At 42.9% G+C, this 23665-nt stretch overlaps 1 protein-coding gene across 2 annotated transcripts in view; it reads left to right on the top strand.

The window, feature by feature from the left end:
• The window catches only part of PLCE1 (phospholipase C epsilon 1), a 346840-nt gene that overhangs the window by 254507 nt on the left and 68668 nt on the right, over positions 1–23665 (top strand). Inside the window, exons 7-17 of one of the 2 annotated variants that reach the window (XM_066355286.1) lie at positions 206–881; positions 5642–5824; positions 7610–7727; positions 8936–9044; positions 11584–11706; positions 11792–11928; positions 14578–14816; positions 16471–16532; positions 16616–16781; positions 20817–20924; positions 22172–22288. In XM_066355286.1, coding sequence (XP_066211383.1) covers positions 206–881; positions 5642–5824; positions 7610–7727; positions 8936–9044; positions 11584–11706; positions 11792–11928; positions 14578–14816; positions 16471–16532; positions 16616–16781; positions 20817–20924; positions 22172–22288 — 2038 coding nt within the window. Of the gene's footprint in view, positions 1–205; positions 882–5641; positions 5825–7609; positions 7728–8935; positions 9090–11583; positions 11707–11791; positions 11929–14577; positions 14817–16470; positions 16533–16615; positions 16782–20816; positions 20925–22171; positions 22289–23665 lie in introns of both variants that reach the window. The other variant, XM_066355285.1, reaches the window with a different exon arrangement.

The following is a 23665-nucleotide window of genomic DNA, read 5'->3' as shown; positions in this document are numbered from 1 at the left end:
TTTATGCCTGTGATCACAATATTGCTAAATATAAAGTTTTAGAATACAGCTATAAAAATTACTCTGTGGCTTTTAACATTGTATATTTCCTATGATAATTTGAATTCGTAATAAAATGAAAACTGATGTCCAGTGTCGGCGAAAGACTTTGTGTTGTTCTCATTTCCGATTATAAGACATACGAATTTGTATCTCTTCCCATCAGGTTTATAATCGGAGATTTGCTGGATACTGAAAATGACATCTTTGAGCAGCCCAAAGAGTGGGACCCTCATGGATTAGAAGAGCCACAGAAGGCCTTCGACCACGGGACAGAGCTCATCCCGTGGTACGTCCTGTCCATCCGAGCGGATGTGCACCAGTTCCTGCTGCAGGGGGCCACGGTGATCCACTACGACCAGGACACTCACCTCTCTGCCCGCTGCTTCCTCCAGCTCCAGCCCGACAATAGCACCTTGACCTGGGTAAAGCCCACCACCGCCTCCCCAACCAGTGCTAAAGCAAAACTCGGTCTGCTTAGTAATGCATCTGAGCCTGGCAAATTCCCGTTGCTGGGCAATGCTGGATTAAGTGGCCTCATGGAGGGGGTCTTGGATCTCTTTTCAGCAAAGGCTGTGTACATGGGACACCCTGGCATTGATATACACACTGTGTGTGTTCAGAACAAACTGAGCAGCATGTTTCTCTCGGAGACTGGTGTGACACTGCTCTATGGGCTTCAGACCACTGACAATAGGTTATTGCACTTTGTGGCACCGAAGCACACGGCTAAAATGCTCTTCAACGGATTGTTGGAACTCACCAGAGCTGTGAGAAAAATGAGGAAGTTCCCTGACCAAAGACAGCAGTGGCTGCGGAAACAATACGTCAGCCTCTATCAGGTAAGGGGTACAGCCTTCCCTCTTTCCTCGATAGCATAATTCTCAAGACATAAATCTTGTAAAAACATTCTTGCCAACTAGACCATTAGGGCTCACTCTCTCAGCTCTTCCACTTCCTATGTGAGTGATAGTGGACAGCTTTTACTTAGCCCAGGCATCCCCAAACTATGGCCCCGTGGGCCGCATTTGGCCCCCTGAGGCCATTTATCCAGCCCCCCTCCCCCCCCCGCCGCCGCACTTCCAGAAGGGGCACCTCTTTCATTGGTGGTCAGTGAGAGGAGCACTGTATGTGGCGGCCCTCCAACGGTCTGAGGGACAGTGAACTGGCCCCTTGTGTAAAAAGTTTGGGGACCCCGATTAGCCCCTCTGTGCTCAGTCTTTTATCTGTAAAAGGAGGATAACAACAATACCTATTCATAGAGTGGCTATGGGGTTTAACTGAGTTAATATGTGTAAAGTTATCATGTAAATTCATATGTATAAAGATTAGTGGATCATAGTAGGTCCTATTTTTATTTTGTATGAAAATAGTAATTGTGGTCATTGTATTTCTCATATCTGGAAAGAAACCAGTTAATGTAAAAACATTTTTACTTAAAGTTTCCATTGAAAGCATTATAATCTGAATGCCTTGAGCCCTGGCTGGTTTGCTCAGCGGATAGAATGTCGGCCCAGCATGTGGACATCCCAAGTTCAATCCCCGGTCAGGGCACACATGAGAAGTGACCATCTGCTTCTCTTCCTTCCCTCTCCCCCTTCTCTCTCTGTTCCCCTCTTGTATCAGTGGCTCGATTGGTCCAATCTTGGACCCTGGGCACTGAGAATAGCTCTGTTGACTCAAGCATTAGCCCCAGACAGGGGTTGCCGGGTAGATCCTGGTCAGGGCACATGCAGGAGTCTGTCTCTCTGTCTCCCTTACTCTCACTTATAATAATAATAATTATAACAATCTGAATGCCTTTGTTACTAATTACGGACTGATACATTGGAAACCTTCACTTTGGGAATAGAAATCCTGCTTCATCACTTAATGTGGTACGTGACTCTCAGAGAGTTATTTAACTGACTGTCTATTTCTGTCTAACTGTAGAACTTCTAAGGTCAAAAGAAACTTTCTCAAGTGTGAGGTAACTCATACATGCAGTTCTTCCTAACCAGGTTTATAGTGAGTGGCATTAGCCCCTTAGGAGACAGTTTCTCAGTCAGCTGCTGAAATGGAGTTTCTCATTAACCCTAAATTATCAGGTACTGTAACACCCCCACTGTGTTCAGTACGGCAGCAGGACCGGCTGAAGAAGGTGGTGAGAAGAGACAGCATGCTTGCGGAGGAAGGAGGACAGAGATTGGAAACCAAGTCAAAACCCCTCCACAAGGCAACACTGCTGACAGCACTGTCAGATGAGTTGTATCAAAGCATTTAGTTCCTCTTTTTTATCCTTTCCTATCCTTGGGGAAAAAACTTTGTTTTGCTAATGTCACAGAACAAATATAACTATGACTCAAATTACTAAAATGACCAATTTCATGTACTTTTCACAGTTCTAACATGTTTCTGACAAGTGAAAACATTTCCCCTCTGGCATATAATGCTCCATCTTACCCCTTTCCTCATGTCCATGCAACACTGATGAGGAGAGACCTATCCTGAATAAGGAACTTGATTAATTAATTAATAAGCAGGTAGGCCTACATGCACAATTATGCTAATGCTGTATGAAAACAAAACCAGTTTTAGTTAACTCATCTAAAATGGAAATCAAAATAACTGTTTTCTATCTCCACAGAGAGCTTTCAATGCAGTCAGCTTCTTGGAAGAAAGGTTTTCAGGAGCTATTATGAATATTAACTTTTTTTTTTTTACAGAGACAGAGAGAGGGATAGACAGGGACAGACAGACAAGAATGGAGAGATGAAAGCATCAATCATTAGTTTTTCGTTGTGACACCTTAGTTGTTCATTGATTGCTTTCTCATATGTGCCTTGAACGAGGGCCTTCAGCAGACCAAGTAACCCCTTGCTTGAGCCAGCAACCTTTGGTCCAAGCTGGTGAGCTTGCTTGCGCTCAAGCTGGTGACCTCGGGGACTCAAACCTGGATCCTCTGCGTCCCAGTCTGGCGCTCTATCCACTGCACCACTGCCTGGTCAGGCTGAATATTGATTTTTAATTACAGTCATTTCATAGCCACCTTCTTCATTTTATTTATTTATTTATTTATTTTTTTAGAGAGAGAGACAGCCAGACAGAAAGGGAGAGAGAGATGTGAAGCATCAACTTGTTGCAGCATCTTAGTTGTTCACTGATTGCTTCCTCATATGTGCCTTGACCGGGGGGACTCCATCTGAGTCAGTGACCCCTTGCTCAAGCCAGCAACCATGGGGTCATGTCTGTGAGCCCATGCTCAAGCTGGTGAGCCCTCACTCAAGCCAGATGAGCCCACACTCAAGCTGATGACCTTGGGGTTTCAAACCTGGGTCCTTGGTGTCCCAGATTAATGCTCTATTCACTGTACCACCACCTGGTCAGGCAAATAGCCTTCTATAATCATGAAAATGTATTCAACCTGGCCATAAACCAGAGTTTTTTAGCTCAATTACAACCACTGTCACAAAGCCTGTGTGGTTTATTTGCTTTATTTGTTTCCTTCCCAAGTAACCGAATTAACCCATAAAGTGTACTTGGTTTCTCATTTATCCTGTCAACCTTCAATTTTTGCAGAGCAGAAGTTTTAAACTTCAATGAAGCGGTTATTAAATTTTTTTTTAATGTGCTAGTAAAAACCCATAGATAGCCCTGGCCGGTTGGCTCAGCGGTAGAGCGTCGGCCTAGCGTGCGGAGGACCCGGGTTCGATTCCCGGCCAGGGCACACAGGAGAAGCGCCCATTTGCTTCTCCACCCCTCCGCCGCGCTTTCCTCCCTGTCTCTCTCTTCCCCTCCCGCAGCCGAGGCTCCATTGGAGCAAAAGATGGCCCGGGCGCTGGGGATGGCTCTGTGGCCTCTGCCTCAGGCGCTGGAGTGGCTCTGGTCGCAACATGGCGACGCCCAGGATGGGCAGAGCATCGCCCCCTGGTGGGCAGAGCGTCGCCCCTGGTGGGCGTGCCGGGTGGATCCCGGTCGGGCGCATGCGGGAGTCTGTCTGACTGTCTCTCCCTGTTTCCAGCTTCAGAAAAATGAAAAAAAAACAAGAAAAAAAAAAAAAAAAAAAACCCATAGGTAAAATTTTTACAAACTTTATTTTAGATTTAGAGTATGTTATTTAATAAGGCTTGAACTACCTTATTGAATAACATACTCATGAAATCAGGTCATGAAATGTTTATTCCACTTTGGAGCCGATTGTAGTGACTTGTTAGCCGAGACTCTCTCCGGTAGGCCTGCACCAAGTGGAATGGTCTCCGACCATTTTCATGCTCACCATCACTGCATTCGGGATTCTTCTTCCAGAGAGGGAGGTTCTGATCGATTTATTTGGAACCGGTGTCAACTATTGGTCAAGGGATGTGGCACTGTGGTTGATAGACTGTGTCCAGGGAAGGAGTAAAGTAAAATTGGGGTGTTGTTAAAGGACAAATAAATGATTAATGGACAGGTATAAATCACAGATATCCACTACAAGGGAGCACCAGAAGGCTTCCCACATCAAGCACCCAATTTTCTCAGCATCCTAGGATCAATCCTGAATAGGACGCAGGAAATGGGAGGTCACAACTCAAGTCATAAAATCAGGTAATCATTGAACAGTAAGATGAAGGAGCAGGCAAACCTGCACAGAGCCTCTGTATTATTTACAAAGCAGAATCCACTTCCAACCACTTCTTTTTTACAAAGGAGGACTAGCCTTAAATGTTTGCAGAAAGTAAAGATAGTAAATGGTAAATAATTTCTAAAGAGTTCTTTTATACAACCTATGAACTATCAATATCTTTAATTCATATGCAACTTCTTGTAGTCTTATTAACTGGCTTTCCTGACTTATAGGGAGAATTTTTGACCATTGTTAATTCAACAATTACTATTTAATTCAATAAATAAATAAACCCTTGCTGCTACTCACGGCACGTTATATAGAGTTGCTTTAGGAGAAGCAGCTGTTGTAGATCATTGCCTGACCTTCGAGTGTGCCTTTGCTGCTCATGGACATTATGATGTGCATGGTGTTCTGAGTCCCTTGCGCTCTCTACCTTGGGTATTAGTCACTAGAGAGGATGGCAACCGAACTATCTGAGATACTCCCCAGAGCCCTCCAAAGTGAATCGTAGGTGTGCCACATACCCTAAATCTCAAATCAGACTACCCCAAGTATCAAACCTTGTGAAATAAACCTAGAGTGAAACAACAACAAATAGGATTAATTTTCCTTAAATAAAGTCACACACATACACACACGCACCCCAAGTCCTCCAAAGCCCTAATCTGCAAAATACATCCTAATCAATTTTTTTTTTACATTGGTAACTCTGAAAAATAACCTCTAAAACTGGCAAGGGAAATTTCTTTTTGTTAATCCCAGTTGAACATGGCCCTGTTAAAGCACATCACTAGAACTCAGCGAGGATGTGACCAGGACTACAGAAGATGTGAGGAAATTCCCAACAAAGAGTCCTGACAATGAGAACACAGGGCTACTTGGTGGTCAGATTGGTATTGTTCAGTGGCTGCCTGTGCTTTTCCACCTCTGGGAATTTACTGGGAAGCCGTTCTTATATTTCCTTCCCCATTGTTTGCTGTTTCCTTCTGTGTTCAGCACATGGTTCTTTTACAGGAGGATGGACGGTATGAAGGCCCAACCTTGGCTCACGCGGTGGAGTTGTTTGGTGGCAGACGATGGAGTACTCGAAACCCCAGCCCTGGGACATCAGCAAAGAGTGCCGAGAAGCCCAACGTGCAGAGGAACAACACCTTGGGCATCAGCACTGCCAAGAAAAAGAAGAAGATCCTTATGAGGGTAGAGTGTTACTTGTTTGGTTTTTTTTTTTTTTTTTGTATTTTTCTGAAGCTGGAAACGGGGAGAGACAGTCAGACAGACTCCCGCATGCGCCCGACCGGGATCCACCTGGCACGCCCACCAGGGGCGACACTCTGCCCACCAGGGGGCGATGCTCTGCCCCTCCGGGGCGTTGCTCTGCCGAGACCAGAGCCACTCTAGCACCTGGGGCAGAGGTCAAGGAGCCATCCCCAGCGCCCGGGCCATCTTTGCTCAGATGGAGCCTCGGCTGCGGGAGGGGAAGAGAGAGACAGAGAGGAAGGAGAGGGGGAGGGGTGGAGAAGCAGATGGGCGCTTCTCCTGTGTGCCCTGGCCGGGAATCAAACCGGGGACTTCTGCACACCAGGCCGACACTCTACCACTGAGCCAACCGGCCAGGGCCATTACTTGTTTATTAAGCATCAAACTAAATCATCTGAGACCATTGTATGGACATCATCACCATAAATGATCTCAGGTCATTTGGGTTGGGGACAAGAGAAGGTATAAAATAAGCGCCTCCTGGGTACTAGCCCCAGTGCTAGGAACTGAGTTAACACCCAGAAAAGGTCAGGGTCCATAGAATGACATAGATGTGTTAACAAACACAGTGAGATATAAATAAGTCATTGCCACCTGCAAGTGCTGTGGGAACAGAGAGAAGAAGATAGAGGACTGTGAGGCAGGGAAGATTTCACAGTGAAACTGACAGATGGATCTTGAAGGTTGGATAGGAGTTGACCAAATAGACAACACAGGTAAAAGCATCCTGGGCAGATGAGGTCGCAGAGAGAGATGAAAGATTTGGCTTGTTCAGGAAAGCACAAACTTCTGCATTCCTGCTCCAAGATGGAGCAGGGGTTCCGTGGTGGGCAAGCAAGGCTAGACAGGAAGAGGGATCAGATTATAAAGGACTTAGAGGAGGACCAGCTAAATGTAGCACAGAATGTATACTATATTATCCAAAGAAGCCACTTAAAAGTTCATCCATGAATAAAGGATGAAGAAAAGGTGATACATACCGACCATGAAATATTATTCCACTTTGAAAAAGAAAGGAAATCCTTTCATACGCTGCAAGATGGGTGAATCTTAAGAACATTATCCTAGATGAAATAAGCCAGTCACAAAAGGACCAGGACTGTGTGATTCCACCTATAGAAGGTGCCTAGAGTGGTCAGACCCTCAGCAGCTGGTGGTGGCCAGGGACTGTGGAGTGTTTAATGGGTACGGAGTTTCAGTTTTACAAGATGAGACAGTTCTAGAGATCTGTTGCACAGTGAGGCACATACTACTCTACTGTAACTTAAAATACATAGTTAAAATGGCAAATTTTATGTTATTCTTTTTATCACAGAGAGTATACATATTTGTCACTCTATATTGTGTATTTATATATTATCCACTATAACATGACAATATATTTTCTCCATACTTGTCTAGAAAAAGCCTCACTCTCTGCAGATGTGAGGCTGTTGTTGCCTAAACTGAACACTACCTGCTTTATAATTCTGTCTCTACATGGAGATTCCAGGGGCCAGATGCCTCCTTTTATGGGCCCCCTCCCCTAAGGAGTGGGGCTTCGTAGTGAAGGACAAAGGGGAAAATATTTCATGAGAATACTCCGTTGGACTTCGTGTGGGGCTTTACTGGCTTCACCGGGGGAAGCCGCATTGCAGCTGGGTCCATCGGGAAATAGGGACCTGCCTGAACTGAAGCAGCGAGGGGAGAGGTACAGAAGGAGAAACACTGCGTTTGTGTTCCCAGGGGGAGAGTGGAGAGGTGACCGACGATGAGATGGCCACCCGAAAATCCAAAATACACAAAGAGTGTCGAAGCTGGAGTGGCTCTGATCCTCAAGACATTAATGAACAAGAAGAATCAGGTGAAACAGCATATTCACAGCGGAATTCTTTTTATGGGAAAAATATGCATTTGGGTTTAAAGTGTGATTTAAGTATGGTGGGCACTTTTCCCCCATTGCTTTGAGAGAGAGAGGAAGGGGGAGAAAGAGAGAGAAGGGAAGAGAAAGAGAGAGAGAATCATCAACTCGATGTTCCACTTAGTTATTGCGTTTGGTTGTGCACTCATTGGTTGCTTCTTATATGTGCTGTGACCTCTGATTGAACCCACAACTTCAGCATGCTAAGGTGGCAGTATCCATTGAGCCACCCAGCCAGGTCTGGTGGGCTTTTTTTTTTTTAATGTAAATTAAATTCATTGCTCCACTTTTTTTTTTTTTTTTTTTTTTTTTTTTTACAGAGAGAGAGAATCAGAGAGAGGGATAGATAGGGACAGACAGACAAGAACGGAGAGAGATGAGAAGCATCAATCATCAGTTTTTTGTTGCGACACCTTAGTTGTTCATTGATTGCTTTCTCATATGAGCCTTGACCGGGGGCCTTCAGTTGACCGAGTAAGTCCTTGCTCGAGCCAGCGACCTTGGGTCCAAGCTGGTGAGCTTTGCTCAAACCAGATGAGCCCGCGCTCAAGCTGGCGACCTCAGGATCTCGAACCTGGGTCCTCCGCTTCCCAGTCCAACGCTCTATCCACTGCACCACCGCTTGGTCAGGCGCCTGGTGGGCATTTTTAAGAGAACTCTTTATCTTGTCAAATATACTTACCTTTGTTTTAACTGGATAATGGAACCCAAGAGGTATTTGTGCAAGCACAGTGTACTTGGAAGAAAATTCTCATTACTGAACTTGCCATTATTGACAGGGAATATTAGATATACAAGATACAATTTGACAGGTTAGACGAATGTTTCTCAACCCTGGCTATATATTAGAGCTTTTAAAAAATTATCTGGATGCTCTGGTCAAACCCCAGTCACTGCTTCGGACGCTGTGGTTAGGACCCGAACATCTATATACTTTGTAAGCTCCCCGGATAATTCTCATGTGTAGCAGGGTTGAGAACCCACCAGATGAGTCCATTCATCAGTATATTTTGATGCTACCTGTATAGAAATTGCCTGTGTGGAGTGATATGCTCAGACATTCAGAAGCATCTTTGGGTTTTTTTTTATTTGATTTCTGAAGGAAAGTATAATTGGGGTCATTATCTCGTTTCTGTCTTTTACTCTCACAGAGGCAAATGCCATCGCAAGCCCGCCTAACCCTCTCCCTTCCAGAAGAGCCCACTCTCTGACCACGGCTGGGTCCCCTAACTTGGCTGCCGGGACATCATCTCCCATAAGGCCAGTGTCCTCCCCTGTGCTGTCTTCAAACAAGAGCCCGTCCAGGTGGGGCCTTAACATGCTAAAACAGAAGGACCCTTCACGTCACTCAAGTTGTGCAGAGGGGTCCCTGTCCTCTTCTTCCAATGCCCTATGGAAAGGCTGGCTCTCATTCTGACTTAACAATTGCACTGCGAACTGAAAGACCCCAAGTTTTTAAAGGCTCCTAATTTTCCTGATTTTATACTTCTATCTTCTCCTATTACTATAACTACTCCTAATCGTCTGACACACTAACCCTTCAAAAGTCAATAGCAGTAATAAACCTGAGCTGTGATTTTCTAAATTAGTGATCTACAATATAGTAGCCAGTAGCCATGGGGGGTGAGGGGTTGGCTACTTAAATAAATTAAAATTAAATAAAATAAAACTCTGTTCCTCAGTCACACTAACCACATTAAAAGTGTCTCATGCTCCTAAGTGGCTGGGCAGCTACTATACTGAACAGTGGAGAAGCAGAATGTTTCTGTCACTGCAAAAAGTTCTATTGGAAGTCACTGCTCTAAAAGAAGAATAAGTTAAGTTTTAAAGGAGGCTGCTTGACCCTTTGCTAATGGGAGAGATATACTTAATATTCTTCTCATATATAAGATAAGGTATATATGTCTGGAGAAATGAATTATTATAGCAAGGTAGATATGTTTAGGTAATTTCAAAGCTGGTATCATAGTAAATTATTTTATAAGATCCATGCAAATTATAGATTTGAAACATCTACTCTCTCAGAAGAAATAATATCACAATGAAAGCCTTCCAGGAATCAGAATGCCACACTACCTCTCTCAGCCCCACACTAAAGTTTAAGATACACAGAGATTCCAGACAGAACCAAGATAAAACAGGCACTCCACTTTATCAAAGAGAAGAGTGGGAGGAAGAAACGGGTCTCTGCAGACATTGGCTTTGGGAACATGAATTACACAAATACACACACACTACAGTAAATCATTTTTCAAAGGGAAGCAGTGTGAAAGCACAGTGTGAATAATGAACATAATTTATGCTTTATGCATTCATATTTCTATACTTGGTGAAACTGGGACAAGGGTATATAGGAGTTCTTTATGCTACATAGAATCAGAATTCTTTACATTATATTTCAGCCTCTACAGCATCCCAGGTAAATTGAATAGTCAGGTAGCTGGGAGTAAGTAGCCTATCCTTTTATTTCAATCACTCGTGAGCAGGAAAAGGAAGAATGGAATAAAGGAGGAAAATCTTTTTAAAGAAGTAGGAGTAAAGAAACTAACATGTTGGATGCAAGATCACAGGGCCCCATAGGAAAGCAGGGACCCCAGCCCACCAAGTACTCTGAAACAGAAAGAAAAGACAAGACAGGAGGGAAAAAAATCAGCCTGACTGCTGTTCAAGGAGAAAGCAAGACCGAGCCCCAGAAAGGGAAAGAGTGGACCGAGGAAGTTTCCTACAGTCAGAGGGAGTGGGTCCTACTGACTAGAAGGAAGACAGGGATTCCTTATAAATGCAAAGGAGAAACCACTTTATGGGGCATCTTGCCTCTTTCTGAACCTTCCCCCTCTCCCATCCCCCGTTTCCCACACTATATGCGGGATCAACAACCTTTTCCCTCAAAATAATAGAAATCTAGCCTTTTGTAATACGTTTTCTTTAACCTTCAGATATCAACACAAAATAATTTTCCATGAGTAAACACTGTTGAGGGTAATGGGCTATTTGTTACAATATTCTCTATACTTTTCTTATATATTTGAAGTATTTCTAAAGTGAAAAATAAGAGACAAAAATGAAAGAAGAAGAAAGATCCTATTCATTGATTTGGTTAACAGCCAGTCAAAACATTTCTCATACTATTCTGTCAGGGAACCAGTATAGAAAGTAAAAAAAAATGTTGTGAAAACAGCCAGACTGAATTTTTGATCTAGTTGACTGATATTTTTATATTGAATAGATACAGCGTTGGAGGTGCAGATATAATCCTAGACAGAGTTGGCTTCTTTCCATTCTGAATATTTTTCTGACTCACGTTTTCCATTAGTATTACAAGCCCTTCCCTGATTTCATCTAAAAACTGGTTAAAAAAGGAAAAAGAGAAGACACTGATACCATACACTTTAAGACCTTCTCCTTAAATGTGTTTCTGTAATTCAGAACATAGGAAAAACATGCGTAAGTTTCTATAGATTATATATACTCGAGTAATTTGGGGCTCTTTTTTAAATCATTTTTCTTCAAAGAAACCAAATTTATATCCTTCCCCATTGATCTATGATTTCACAGAACTTTTGATTAGTAGAAAAATATTAACCTCAGCCTTATGCCCTTATTAAATAAAGTGGTTCAATGAGTAATATGTTTCATCTCCTCTGACATAATATAGATTAACATTGAGAGAATGAAGATAGTCTGCACCTTAAGTGACTTGCATTCCATCTTTTGGCCATACTGCTAGCCAGAGAATCCTGGGCGGGGCAGAATGACAGAGCAGCCCCCTTCTGCCCTTAACGCCATGTCTTTGTTGCAGTGCTTGGAGCAGCAGCAGCTGGCACGGGCGCATCAAAGGAGGAATGAAAGGCTTTCAGAGCTTCATGGTTTCAGACAGTAACATGAGTTTTGTTGAATTTGTTGAGCTGTTCAAATCCTTCAGGTACAGCATGCTTTCTTCTTATTCTTTCTCGGCCCTGCATTTTCACAACAATACTATGTGTGAAACATTTTCATTCATTACCTAGTGTAAGGAGCCGCAAGGACCTGAAGGATCTCTTTGACCTCTATGCTGTGCCCTGCAACCGATCGGGCTCTGAGTCCGCCCCACTCTACACCCACCTAACCATTGACGAAAACACCAGCGGTCTTCAGCCTGACCTAGGTTTGTGTAACAAGATTTAATCTTTCTCTTTGCGACCTTTCTATCTAAAAAGCCAGGGTGAGAGAGTCAATCACACAAACCTCAGCCTGTCCTACGTGGTGTACATGGCGAAACACTTGGAGAATTTTTTAAAGGTGTCACTGGCATTTGAGACAAGGAAATTCATCATTGCTGAGTCTGCCCATATTTCAGGATATTTGACCCAGAGAGCTCTCCAGTCATCTCAGAAACCAAAAACCATTTCCCGCCCATTTCCAAATGTCCACTGGTGTATGGTGGCCCCAGTTGAGAACCACCAGTCTCCTCCCTGCCTGCGGGCAGATGGGTGCTCAGCCCCAGGGTGGGAGTGATCTGCCCTTCAACAGTGAGAGTCTTTAGTGACCTCAGCAGACCACTCCTGTCTGAATAGCCAGGAAACTGTCCTGAATATGTAAACCGGAAGGTCTAGTTCTATCCTCCTCACCACCAGCACCAGCACCTGACCACCCATACATTTTAAAGGCTGTTATTTTCCTCTCTGTTCCTTCTGGAAAATATAAACACAAAAAAAGCATTAACAAAAAAGCTGTCCTCTTTCATATAGTGGCCTTTTTAATTAAAACCTATATTGTCCTTAAGCTAAGAATATTAACCTTTTTCAACTTTAGTCATAAGATGTGCATAACTATTATTAGGCAACCAGTTACACTTTTTCAAAACTTAATAGTTTTTTTTTTAGAGCACTTTTAGATTTACAGAAAAATGAGTGCAAAGAACAGTGATCCTTCTCACAGCTTCCCCTATTAATACCTTGCATATTTGTTACAGGGAGCCAATACTGATATATTGCTATTAACTGAAGTCCGTAGTTTACATTAGTGTTCACTGTGTTGTACACTCTGTGGGCTTTGACATAAGTATTAGGACATGTGCGCACCATTATAGTATTATACAGAATAGTTTCACTGCCCTAAAAATCCCCTGTGCTCTAGCTACTCATCCCACCCACCCTCCATCTGAATCCCTGGCAATTACTGATTTTTTTTTAATTTATTGATTTAGAGAGAGAAAACATAGATTTGCTGTTTCACTTATTCATTCATTGGTTGATTTATTTATTTATTTATTTATTTATTTATTTATTTATTTAATGAAAGTGAGAGAGACAGGAAAGAAGAGAGATGAGAAACATCCACTTGTAGTTGTAGCACTTTAGTTGTTCATTGATTGTTCTCATATGTGCCTTGACATGGGGGGCAGAGGGCTCCAGCTGAGCCAGTGACCCTTTGCTCAATCAAGCCAGCAGCCTTTGGGCTCAAGCCAATGACCATGGGATCGTGTCGATGATCCCATGATCAAGCCAGTAACCCTCTGCTCAAGCTGGTGAGCCTGCACTCAAGCCCGATGAGCCTGTACTCAAACCAGATATGCCTGCATTCAAACCAGATGAGCCCACACTCAAGCCAGTGACCTCAGGGTTTCAAACCTGGGTCCTCAGCGTCCCAGATTGATCAGCTCTATCCACTAACCCACCACCAGCCTGGCTTATTGGTTGATTCTTGTATGTGCCTGACCAGGGAATGAACCTGAAACCTTGGTGTATCGCGGTGATTCTCTAACCAACTGAGCTACATGGCAGGGCTCATTGATTTTTTTTAATGGCCTCCATAGTATTTCCTTTTTCAGAAAGTTATATATTCAGGATCAAAAGTATATAGCCTTTCCAAGCCGGTTCTTTTACCTAGCAATACACATATAAGGTTCCTTCAGTTCTTTTAATGGCTTGATAGCTCATTTCCGTTTATAGCTGAATAATATGCCATTGTATGGATTTATCACAGTCCGTTTATTCATTCACCTATGGAAGGACTCCCAGTTGCTTTCAAGTTTTAACAATTATAAATAAAGCTGCTCTAAATATTTGTGTGTAGGTTTTAGTTTGCACATAAGTTTTCCCCCTCATGTGGGTAAACACCTAGGAACACAATCGCTGGATCGTGTGATAAACCTATGTTTAGCTCTGTAGGAAGCTGCCAGACTGTCTTCCAGAGTGGCTAGAATTAAAATGACTGGCTGTACCCAAGTTGGTGTCGGCATCGAGCAGCTGGAGCCTTGCTGGTGGGAATGTAAAAGATGGTACAGCCACTTCGAAAGGGAGTTGGGCAGTTTCTTACAAAACTAAATATACTCTTAACATATGATCCACCAATTGCATTCCTGGTATTTACCCAAGTGAATGGAAAACTTATGTACACACAGAAACCTGCACACAAATGTTTATTGTTACACTTTTAAAGTAAAGAACACCTGTAATTTAAGGGTTCATCTGCAGTCTCTGAAAATATAAAAATGTAAAAGTAATTTTCAAAAACCAAAGTCCAACTTGAGCCTAAAATCCCCATTTGAATGTACGTTTAGTTCTCCTCTAATACCGAAGCTCATGGGTTTTCAATATCTATCTAGCTCTCTCTTTTATTTTTTCATTGATTGCTTTTTTTTATTCCTCTGCTATGTGAAACCAGGACTAAGCACTGAGTTTGATGGCTCGTTTAGACAGATTAGTGAAGAGTTACTACAGGCTAAGAATGCCACAACACCGTTATCTCCCAAATGAACTTTGTGAAAGATGTTGGCTGGTTTGTCCATGTTCTGTGGATGGTTCTGTTTCAGATTTGTTGACCAGAAATGTTTCGGATTTGGGGTTGTTTATTAAGAGTAAACAGCAGCTGTCGGACAACCAGAGGCAGATCTCTGATGCCATTGCTGCTGCAAGTATTGTGACAAATGGCACTGGGGTTGAGAGCACATCCCTGGGCGTATTTGGAGTTGGCATACTGCAGCTCAATGACTTTCTAGTAAATTGCCAAGGAGAGCACTGTACTTATGATGAAATCCTCAGCATAATCCAGGTATGTACTTGTTTCGTGTGCACGCATGTGTAAAGCCTCTGACTATGCTAATTATTTCCTGCTAAACATTTATTCTTTCTATACTTCTTTCCAATGGCTTAAATTCGGGGCAGAAACAGAGGGTGTTTTGTTCGTTTGTTTGTAATATCAAATACATAAGTGTCATTATTCAATCTCTAATTACCATAGGTCCCAAATCTTCTCTTCCTCAGTGACTATGATAAGGAATCAGTGCATTAGTAGTCTGTGTTTTCAACCCCTTTCACAAATATTTGTTAGCTCCTACTATGGGCCTGGCTCTGTTGCAAGACCTGGGAATATAGTAGCACATGAGGTCAGGTTCTGGCCCTCAGTGCAGCTTACATTCAAGTGGGTGAGGCAGACAGTAAACAAATAGAGGGTGGGCAAACGTAGGTTGACAGTTGTTTGTATGGAGAATAATACAATAACTAATAAATAGTAATACAAGGATAAACTCGGTCTCATGTGCTCACAACTGTAAACCTAACTTTTGCCCCACCTTGCAGAATGTAGTTTCAGGTCTCAGTGGGTTCTGGAAAACACTGAGCAGAGTTAAGGGGATGGAGTGGTGCGAGGAGAGCTGAGGGGAATAAACAAAGGCCACTCAGAGGAGGTGACTCTCGGGCTGAGCCCTGAGTGAGTTAAGCTATTGAAGGTCGGAGGAAGGAACATTCCAGGCAGAGAGTAGCAAGCTCAAGGGCCACGGCAGCAGCAAGCTCGGGGTTTATGAGAGACAGTAAAAAAAGCCGTGTTTAGGGAGCCACGTCAGCCCGAGGGACAGCAGTGAATGTGATTTCAGACAGATAAGCAAGGGCCCATCCTTCTAGGCAGTCAGGCCACGGTAAGGAGTTGGACTTCAGTCCATGAGAAATGAGAAGCTGATGGACATTTCTGAGCAGAGGAATGAGAAACATGACTTGATTTCTGTTTGTAAGAGGTCACTCTGACTCCACTGGAGAATGAACAGAGCTGGGGAAGGAGGGAAAGCAGAGAGACCACGGAGGAGGCTTTCACACGTAACCCGGGCCAGATACGGTGATGGCTGCAACTGGCAGGTGGTAGGCAGCCGTGGGCCGAGACTGCTCATGGCGCCGCCGCGTGCAACAGCATTAGTGTGGGCTTGCAGTCTCCCTTCTCCACTGATTGGGAATCAGTGGGTTAGCTCTCCAGGAGTTGGAGTTGATCATCGGAAATACTTAAACTATAAGATTATTATTACGTGCAGAGTGCTCACTGTAATGTTTCAGAGTATAAGCACTGTATGAAGTGTTCTGTGAGAATAATCTCATTTCACCTCTCACCAACTGTATGGTAGCTGCTACTGCTATCTCCATTTTCACCTGGATAAACTGATACCATATGTTTTCATATAAATCAGCCTTATTCTTTTCTCTTGCTCTCCTTTTTTCTCTTAAGTAAATATGCTTCGTATAATAAACTCACTTATAATAAATGTTTTCTTTTGGACTAAAAACTACATCTTAGCACTACATAACTAAATTAAATTAGTTCAAATATTTGGTTTAGATGTTTCCTGATGAAAACAGAACAGCTTTAAAAAATGATGTGGTGGGGGGGTTTTTTCCCCTTAGTTTCCTTTACCTAAATAACACTTTTTCTGAATCCCTTGCAGAAGTTTGAGCCTAGCATCAGTATGTGTCATCAGGGCCTAATGTCATTTGAAGGATTTGCAAGGTAACTTTAAAATATCTTTTGCCCATTATTTAAGAGTATATATTTTTTCCAATGCAATCCTAAGTAAATTTGTTTTCTTCCAGGTTTCTGATGGATAAAGATAATTTTGCCTCAAAAAATGATGAGTCACAGGAGAACGTTAAAGAATTGCAGCTGCCCCTCTCCTACTATTACATTGAATCTTCACACAATACCTACCTCACAGGCCATCAGCTCAAAGGAGAATCCTCAGTAGAACTCTACAGCCAGGTACTGAGAATTCCACTTGGAATGTGGTTTTCATTAAATCTTGTTTATGTAACCCCCAAAGTCACAAAAACCTGACCCCAAACTCCTATGAAGAACTACTACATGTGAAATGATGTGTGGGAAAGCAACCTATACATACAGTTGGGGTTTTTTTTTACTTCTTTTTTGTTTTCTTTTCCCCCCATCTATACTTAACCTTTATTCCGGACAACCAAAAAAAAAAAAAAAAAAAAGTATTTGTTTGAGACTCATAGCTCTTAGATCTTGGTCAGCTTGCCCTACTCCTACTAAAATTAGATTTTCCCATGGGAAAGTTATCTAATCGCTTCCCTAAATACTAAATAAATCAATATATTGTAGTGGGAAAGCATATTAGAAAATGTAACTCTCTATGAAGTTATTCTCAAAATATTGGTTGTTTAGCTTTGTAGTTTGTTAGACCGTCCATCCCTATGGTAACCAACTTAAGGGGAAAAAAATCTGTACAGACTGTAGGCACTGTCCCTGTACACTGAACTCAGGGGATGTCCTGGGAAACTCAGCAGGTTTTCTGGACTAGAAAAAGCATATATATATATATATATTTTTTTTTTTTTTTTTTGTATTTTTCTGAAGCTGGAAACTGGGAGAGATAGTCAGACAGACTCCCGCATGCACCCGACCAGGATCCACCCGGCACGCCCACCAGGAGCGATGCTCTGCCCACCAGGGGGCGATGCTCTGCCCCTCCGGGGCGTCGCTCTGCCGTGACCAGAGCCACTCTAACGCCTGGGGCAGAGGCCAAGGAGCCATCCCCAGCGCCCGGGCCATCTTTGCTCCAATGGAGCCTTGGCTGCAGGAGGGGAAGAGAGAGACAGAGAGGAAGGAGGGGGGGGGTGGAGAAGCAAATGGGCGCTTCTCCTATGTGCCCTGGCCGGGAATCGAACCCGGGTCCCCCACACGCCAGGCCGACGCTCTACCGCTGAGCCAACCGGCCAGGGCCAAAAAGCATATATTTTTTAACTAAACATCCAACTCTCAATGATCTGCATGTCATTTGCCTCCCTGTTGTATTTTCTGCAACTTCCTGTTCCAAGTGTGTGCTGCCTATTTTCTGTACTCCTCCAAGAAGAGGTAATCTGTCAGGAAGGAGCTAGGTTAGGTCCAGGGAATATAAGTGTGATTGAGTGGGAGGGGGCAGTCCAAGTGTGAAAATTGCCATTGTATTGTTTATACACTCAGCAAACCGGAGATTCCTTTGTTCTCCAGATTAGTCGAGATATGTGTCAAACCTCTGTCCCAAAGTTTATCTAGTATGGAATATGTGTCCTAAACTCTAAAATCTAAGCAACTTTTATTATGAAATGGAGGCATGTCCTTAGATTAGTGATTTTCAAAATAGAAGTACTGTCAACGGGCCTCAGCTGCTGACCCTGAGATGAGCAAGCAGTAGGGCAGGATGCGTGCCATACCCCCCCCCCCCGCCACTGCAGCTAGAAGTCCTGCTCTTTTATGTGCTGCACATACTGGCCCTGCGTTTGCACAGAGAAGTCCAGGGTTCAAAAAGTTCTAAATCCATTGTTCTAGGGTGGAAAAATGAAGAAAGAGAGAGAATTTCTCCCAAGAAAATAAGCAAACACCAATTTCCTAGCTTTTATCCCTACTTCACTCCCCTGTTTGATTTCAAAGAGTTTTTAACTCCTTAAGATAACACACCAAGTAGAGATCGTCACAGCTTTTGAATAAGGCACAGAAACTCCTCAGACAGACTCACAGAGATGATGAAACCTTGTAAAAAATCTCCCTTAGATTTTATTTCTTACCACTCTTTCCCCCAGCCCTTCTAATGACCTGCTAACATTACTGTATGTGACAGATGGGAACAGAGAAACAGTCCTGTTTTCACCTGGAATTTCCAGGGCGGGTTTTCTTTTTCTAGCCATAGATGGAGGTCTGGAGGTCAGGTAGACTTTTTTTTTTTTTTTTTTTTTTTTGTATTTTTCTGAAGCTGGAAATGGGGAGAGACAGTCAGACAGACTCCCGCATGCGCCGAACCTGGATCCACCCGGCACGCCCACCAGGGGCGACACTCTGTCCACCAGGGGGCGATGCTCTGCCCCTCTGGGACATCGCTCTGCCGCGACCAGAGCCACTCTAGCGCCTGGGGCAGAGGCCAAGGAGCCATCCCCAGCGCCTGGGCCATCTTTGCTCCAGTGGAGCCTTGGCTGTGGGAGGGGAAGAGAGAGACAGAGAGGAAGGAGCGGGGGGGGGGGGGGGGGGGGATGGAGAAGCAAATGGGTGCTTCTCCTATGTGCCCTGGCCGGGAATCGAACCCGGGTCCCCCGCACGCCAGGCCGACGCTCTACCACTGAGCCAACCGGCCAGGGCCTGAAGGTCATGTAGACTTTGACAAAGGCCATTAGACTTTTCATGCTGAAAAATCATCTCATCTGCAGAGATGAAGCAGCCTCGTGTTTCAGCTGGTATATTACCCAGCACTTTCAGCCCGAACAGCACACCTCCGGAAACTCCAGCCGCGGGAAGAAGCCGGTAGTCTTGGGAGGCTAGGCCACAGAACAGACGCAACCTGGGAGGGTCGGACACCCAGCAAGACTGGGTCCTGCGTGCTGTGCGATGGAAAGAATCCAGAAAATATTTTGTATGAAAATATTTTTTCAACTTTTGTTTTTAATTGATTGTGTTGCCATGATTTCAAGTGTCCCACTCAATATAACCATCCTCTACCCACAGAATCATGCCCCCCATGACAAAAATATTAAAATAAGGGGGATTCCTCTATCTGAGTTTTGTTGTAGCAGTTCTAGTGGCCCCTAGCCCCCAGTATTGGAATGCTGTCACATGGTCATAATTATGTGGATTCTTTTTTTTTTTTTTAAATACTTTATTGATTTTACAGAGACAGGAGAGAAAGGGGAGCATGGAATGGGAAGTAACAACTCATAGTTGTTTCAGGCTAGTTGTTCATTGCTTGCTTGCAGTATGTGCCTTGACCAGGGAAGCCCGGGGCTTCGAACGGGCAACCTTGGCATTCCAGGCTGAAGGTTTATCCACTGCGCCACCACAGGCCAGGCTATGTGGATTCTTAAATCAGGGGCTTAGCCCATTCACAGATATGTAGTGCTCTTGGTGTGGTTACCCTTTCAAGATCCTTTCAAGACTATTCTAAACAACAGTCTGTAAGTCGATTCTACGGAGGAAGAGGTTGCTTCAAGCAGACATTACAGAGCTGCAATCCACACACACTTTGTCAGGAACTCTGCTTCCAACTCTAGGTCCAGGATAGCAAATAGGCATCATCTCCTCTGATTCGCTGGTAGTGTTTCCTGGAGCACTTTGCTGAAGAGGTTGTGAGATAACATATCAAAGTTTAGGGATTAAGTGTGCTGCGATTGATTACTGATGTCTGTTAATGGTTTGGGAGAGGCAAGTTTATGGATTATTTTCCATCTCTGCTCTAGATGATGTTCCAGGATCAAACAGCAAGGCACATCCTTGAGAACTCCTTGCTTGTACTCTTCTTACCTGCTACATGCCCATAGCAAGTATAATAATAGCCAGTGGCAGAATCTGGATCTAAATGGAGAGTTTATCCTATTTGGCTTCATATAAATGTTTGGTCAGTTAATTAAGGAATCAGTGTCCCCATTTCCTCTGGGGTGTGGCATCACCTTCACTGACATCTGCCTAAATAGAGCACCAGCCTGGATCTTTGATTTCAACATGTACCATGTATGTCTAGGTCCTTTGAGGGACTAAAGTTGCTGGAGAAATGGTCAAATGTTTTTACTACCAAATTCTACTTTCCAATGGTATTCAGCTCTGCTAAGCACTCTCCACCTTCATCGGTTCTTTGTCTTCCTCACCCCTAATGAACTGTGGCGCCTTTGGTGAGGATGCAGTGTTTATTTTAGATCACATGCCTTTCTGCTTTAGCCCGGAATGTGAACACCGATATATAGAATCATGTGCTGGGTTAAATTTGAGGCTTTGTCTCTATTTGCTCATCTGGGGTGGATTTATTCATTGATCACACAGGTCCTCCTGCAAGGCTGTAGGAGCGTAGAGTTGGACTGCTGGGACGGAGATGATGGGATGCCCATCATTTATCACGGACATACACTGACCACCAAGATCCCCTTCAAGGTAATGCTTTACAACTTTCTTTAAATCACATCACCAAGAGTCATTCTCTTCATTCGTCATTTAAATCAGTGACTTCCAGATTATACCTTAGGCCGGAGGTTCTTATCCTTACTCTGAAGACCACAGAATTGTTTAGTGTTGTGCAGGATGCACACGTGTTTGTTTTTCTGGGAGTTGGTCCAGAACTCTTACTAGATACTCATTCAACCAAAATTTAGCTACCGTTACCTTAAACTAGTTTTCACATAATAATACAGGGGTTGGCAAAAGTAGGTTTACAGTTGTGAGTACATAAAACACAGTTTATCCTTCTGTTCTATTGTTTGTCTTCTTGCCATACAAACAACTGTAAAACAACTTTTGCCTACACCTGTATTATAATTTTTATATCATATATGATATATAAAATTTGGGGGCTGTTCCTTTTTTTATAGGAATTAAATGTCATTTGTCCTGGTGTCCTGCTAACAGAGGCCAATAACATATGTAAAGAGATGATTCAATAATTAACATTATAAAATAATAAGAATGGTTCTACTTGGGAGTTGTTCACCCAGTAAGACTGGTCTCATTGAATTATTATTTCAAATTATAAGTAGTTTATTAGCTAATTATGTAATTATTATCCTCATTCAGAGGGTCTTTGACTGTGTAACATCATTTTTCTCTGAACTGTAGCTTGCCTGGTAAAGAACATTATTCTTTTTGTCATATGTGAGATGATGGGCTAAATTGCATTTTCTCTTGAACTCATTTTCCTATTTCAACTCTTAAACTTTACATTGAGGGGATGAGGCATTGATGATTGTGTTTACATACACACATAAATATATGTAGTATATGACTTATTGCCCCAAGTAGTAGATTATAAACTCCTTGAGAGCAAGAAGGTATTTATGCCTACTATGATATTTTTGATGCTGTAACTAGAACAGTGTATTTTACCTACAACATATGTAATATACCTACATTGATTTGTTAAATTCAGCACACTGATAACTGTTCCTTATAGTATGTGAACAAAACTCAATATGATCAGTTTAATATCTTTTAAAAAATAGCTTTATCCTCTTGTTAATTTGAAAGCACATTTGAAAATATAAAAACCACTTTGTCCAGAGCCTTCTGGAAACAGTAATTTAGATGCTTCTTGACGCTGTAAGTACCTTGCCTTCCGGCACCCTGAACAGAGATCTAATGAGGTATCTAATAAGACAGACTCTGATGAGCTGTTTTGTCTCTCATAGGAAGTGGTCGAAGCCATTGATCGCAGTGCCTTCGTCAACTCTGACCTGCCAATCATCATATCAATTGAGAACCACTGTTCATTGCCTCAGCAACGAAAAATGGCAGAAATTTTCAAGGTCAGTTTAGCTAAGAAGCAGGGTGATACCTTGGTCTTTGTCTTGCCATTGCAATTGAGTTTTATATGGCTCCACCCTGGACCACACCACAGCTGGACCTCAACCGTGAAGCGAGGACCTGAGAAATGGGGTTCCCTGGAAGCCTGTGCTTTCTCCTGGCCAGTCCATTGTTTCAGCTGCAGTAACAGAAGCACTGTTCTGTGGTCTCCTTTGGAGGTAAGGAGAGGCCAACTCTCCAGTGCTTCTGGAACCACAGATCAGGAATGCCAGGATATGCCAGTTGTTTGTGGAAAAGCAGAAAATATATCAGGCAAGTAAGTCAGATCTTGTGGCCCACACCACAGGTACGGGGATCTGGGTATGGGGATCCAAGTTAGCAAAGAGCTCACAACAGCTGCTCTGTTCACACTCAGCCCTTCCTTATACAAGGAAACTATAAGGCAGGTTCAGGGGCAAACAGTCCGTCATCTTTTCCCTTCCTCCCCTGGTAGAGGCATTTGTGGAAACATGGCTCTCAGTGGGAGGAATGGACATAGCCAGCAGGAAATGTCCTCAACACGAATGCCAACATACTGATATTTCATACTGTCTTTACTTTGTCATCATTTAGAACAGGGGTCCCCAAACTGCGGCCCCCTGAGGCCATTTATCCGGCCCCCGCCGCACTTCCGGAAGGGGCACCTCTTTCATTGGTGGTCAGTGAGAGGAGCATAGTTCCCATTGAAATATGGGTCAGTTTGTTGATTTAAATTTACTTGTTCTTTATTTTAAATATTGTATTTGTTCCCGTTTTGTTTTTTTACTTTAAAATAAGATAAGTGCATTGTGCACAGGGATTTGTTCATAGTTTTTTTTATAGTCCAGCCCTCCAACGGTCTGAGGGACAGTGAACTGGCCCCCTGTGTAAAAAGTTTGGGGACCCCTGATTTAGAAGAATGCTCTCTAAACATTTTTGGTCATATACTCCTAACAGTAAAACACTAAAACATGTATTCCTGTTGTACATTTATTTGTATATATAATATATTGTATATATTATATCCTACTTAATAACATATTTTATATATTAATAAAACTTATAAAAAGTAGAACATAAAAGGGAATAACAAAAGATAAAGTTAAAAAATAATTTTAAGTACTATTACTTATTAATGGTAAAAATAACCTTTTTACTCATTAAAAAACATTGAAGTGAATTTATTACTTATTGTCTAAAGTTTCCATGTGATTGACTATGCTCCATTATTTCTGAAATTTTGAATGCCTTGCATCAGGAGATTCTCCTCACCCTCAGGGACCTTCATGACTAGCTTCTGACATGCAGACTGAGTGAGGAAGCCATTTTCAGTCTGTGCATTCAACATGAATAAGCTTCCA

Source organism: Saccopteryx leptura, chromosome 13 (assembly GCF_036850995.1).
Source record: "Saccopteryx leptura isolate mSacLep1 chromosome 13, mSacLep1_pri_phased_curated, whole genome shotgun sequence".
NCBI classification, from domain to species: Eukaryota; Metazoa; Chordata; class Mammalia; order Chiroptera; family Emballonuridae; genus Saccopteryx; species Saccopteryx leptura.
The sequence above is the reverse complement of the archived record's forward strand: the minus strand, read 5'-3'. Positions and strand labels throughout refer to the sequence as shown.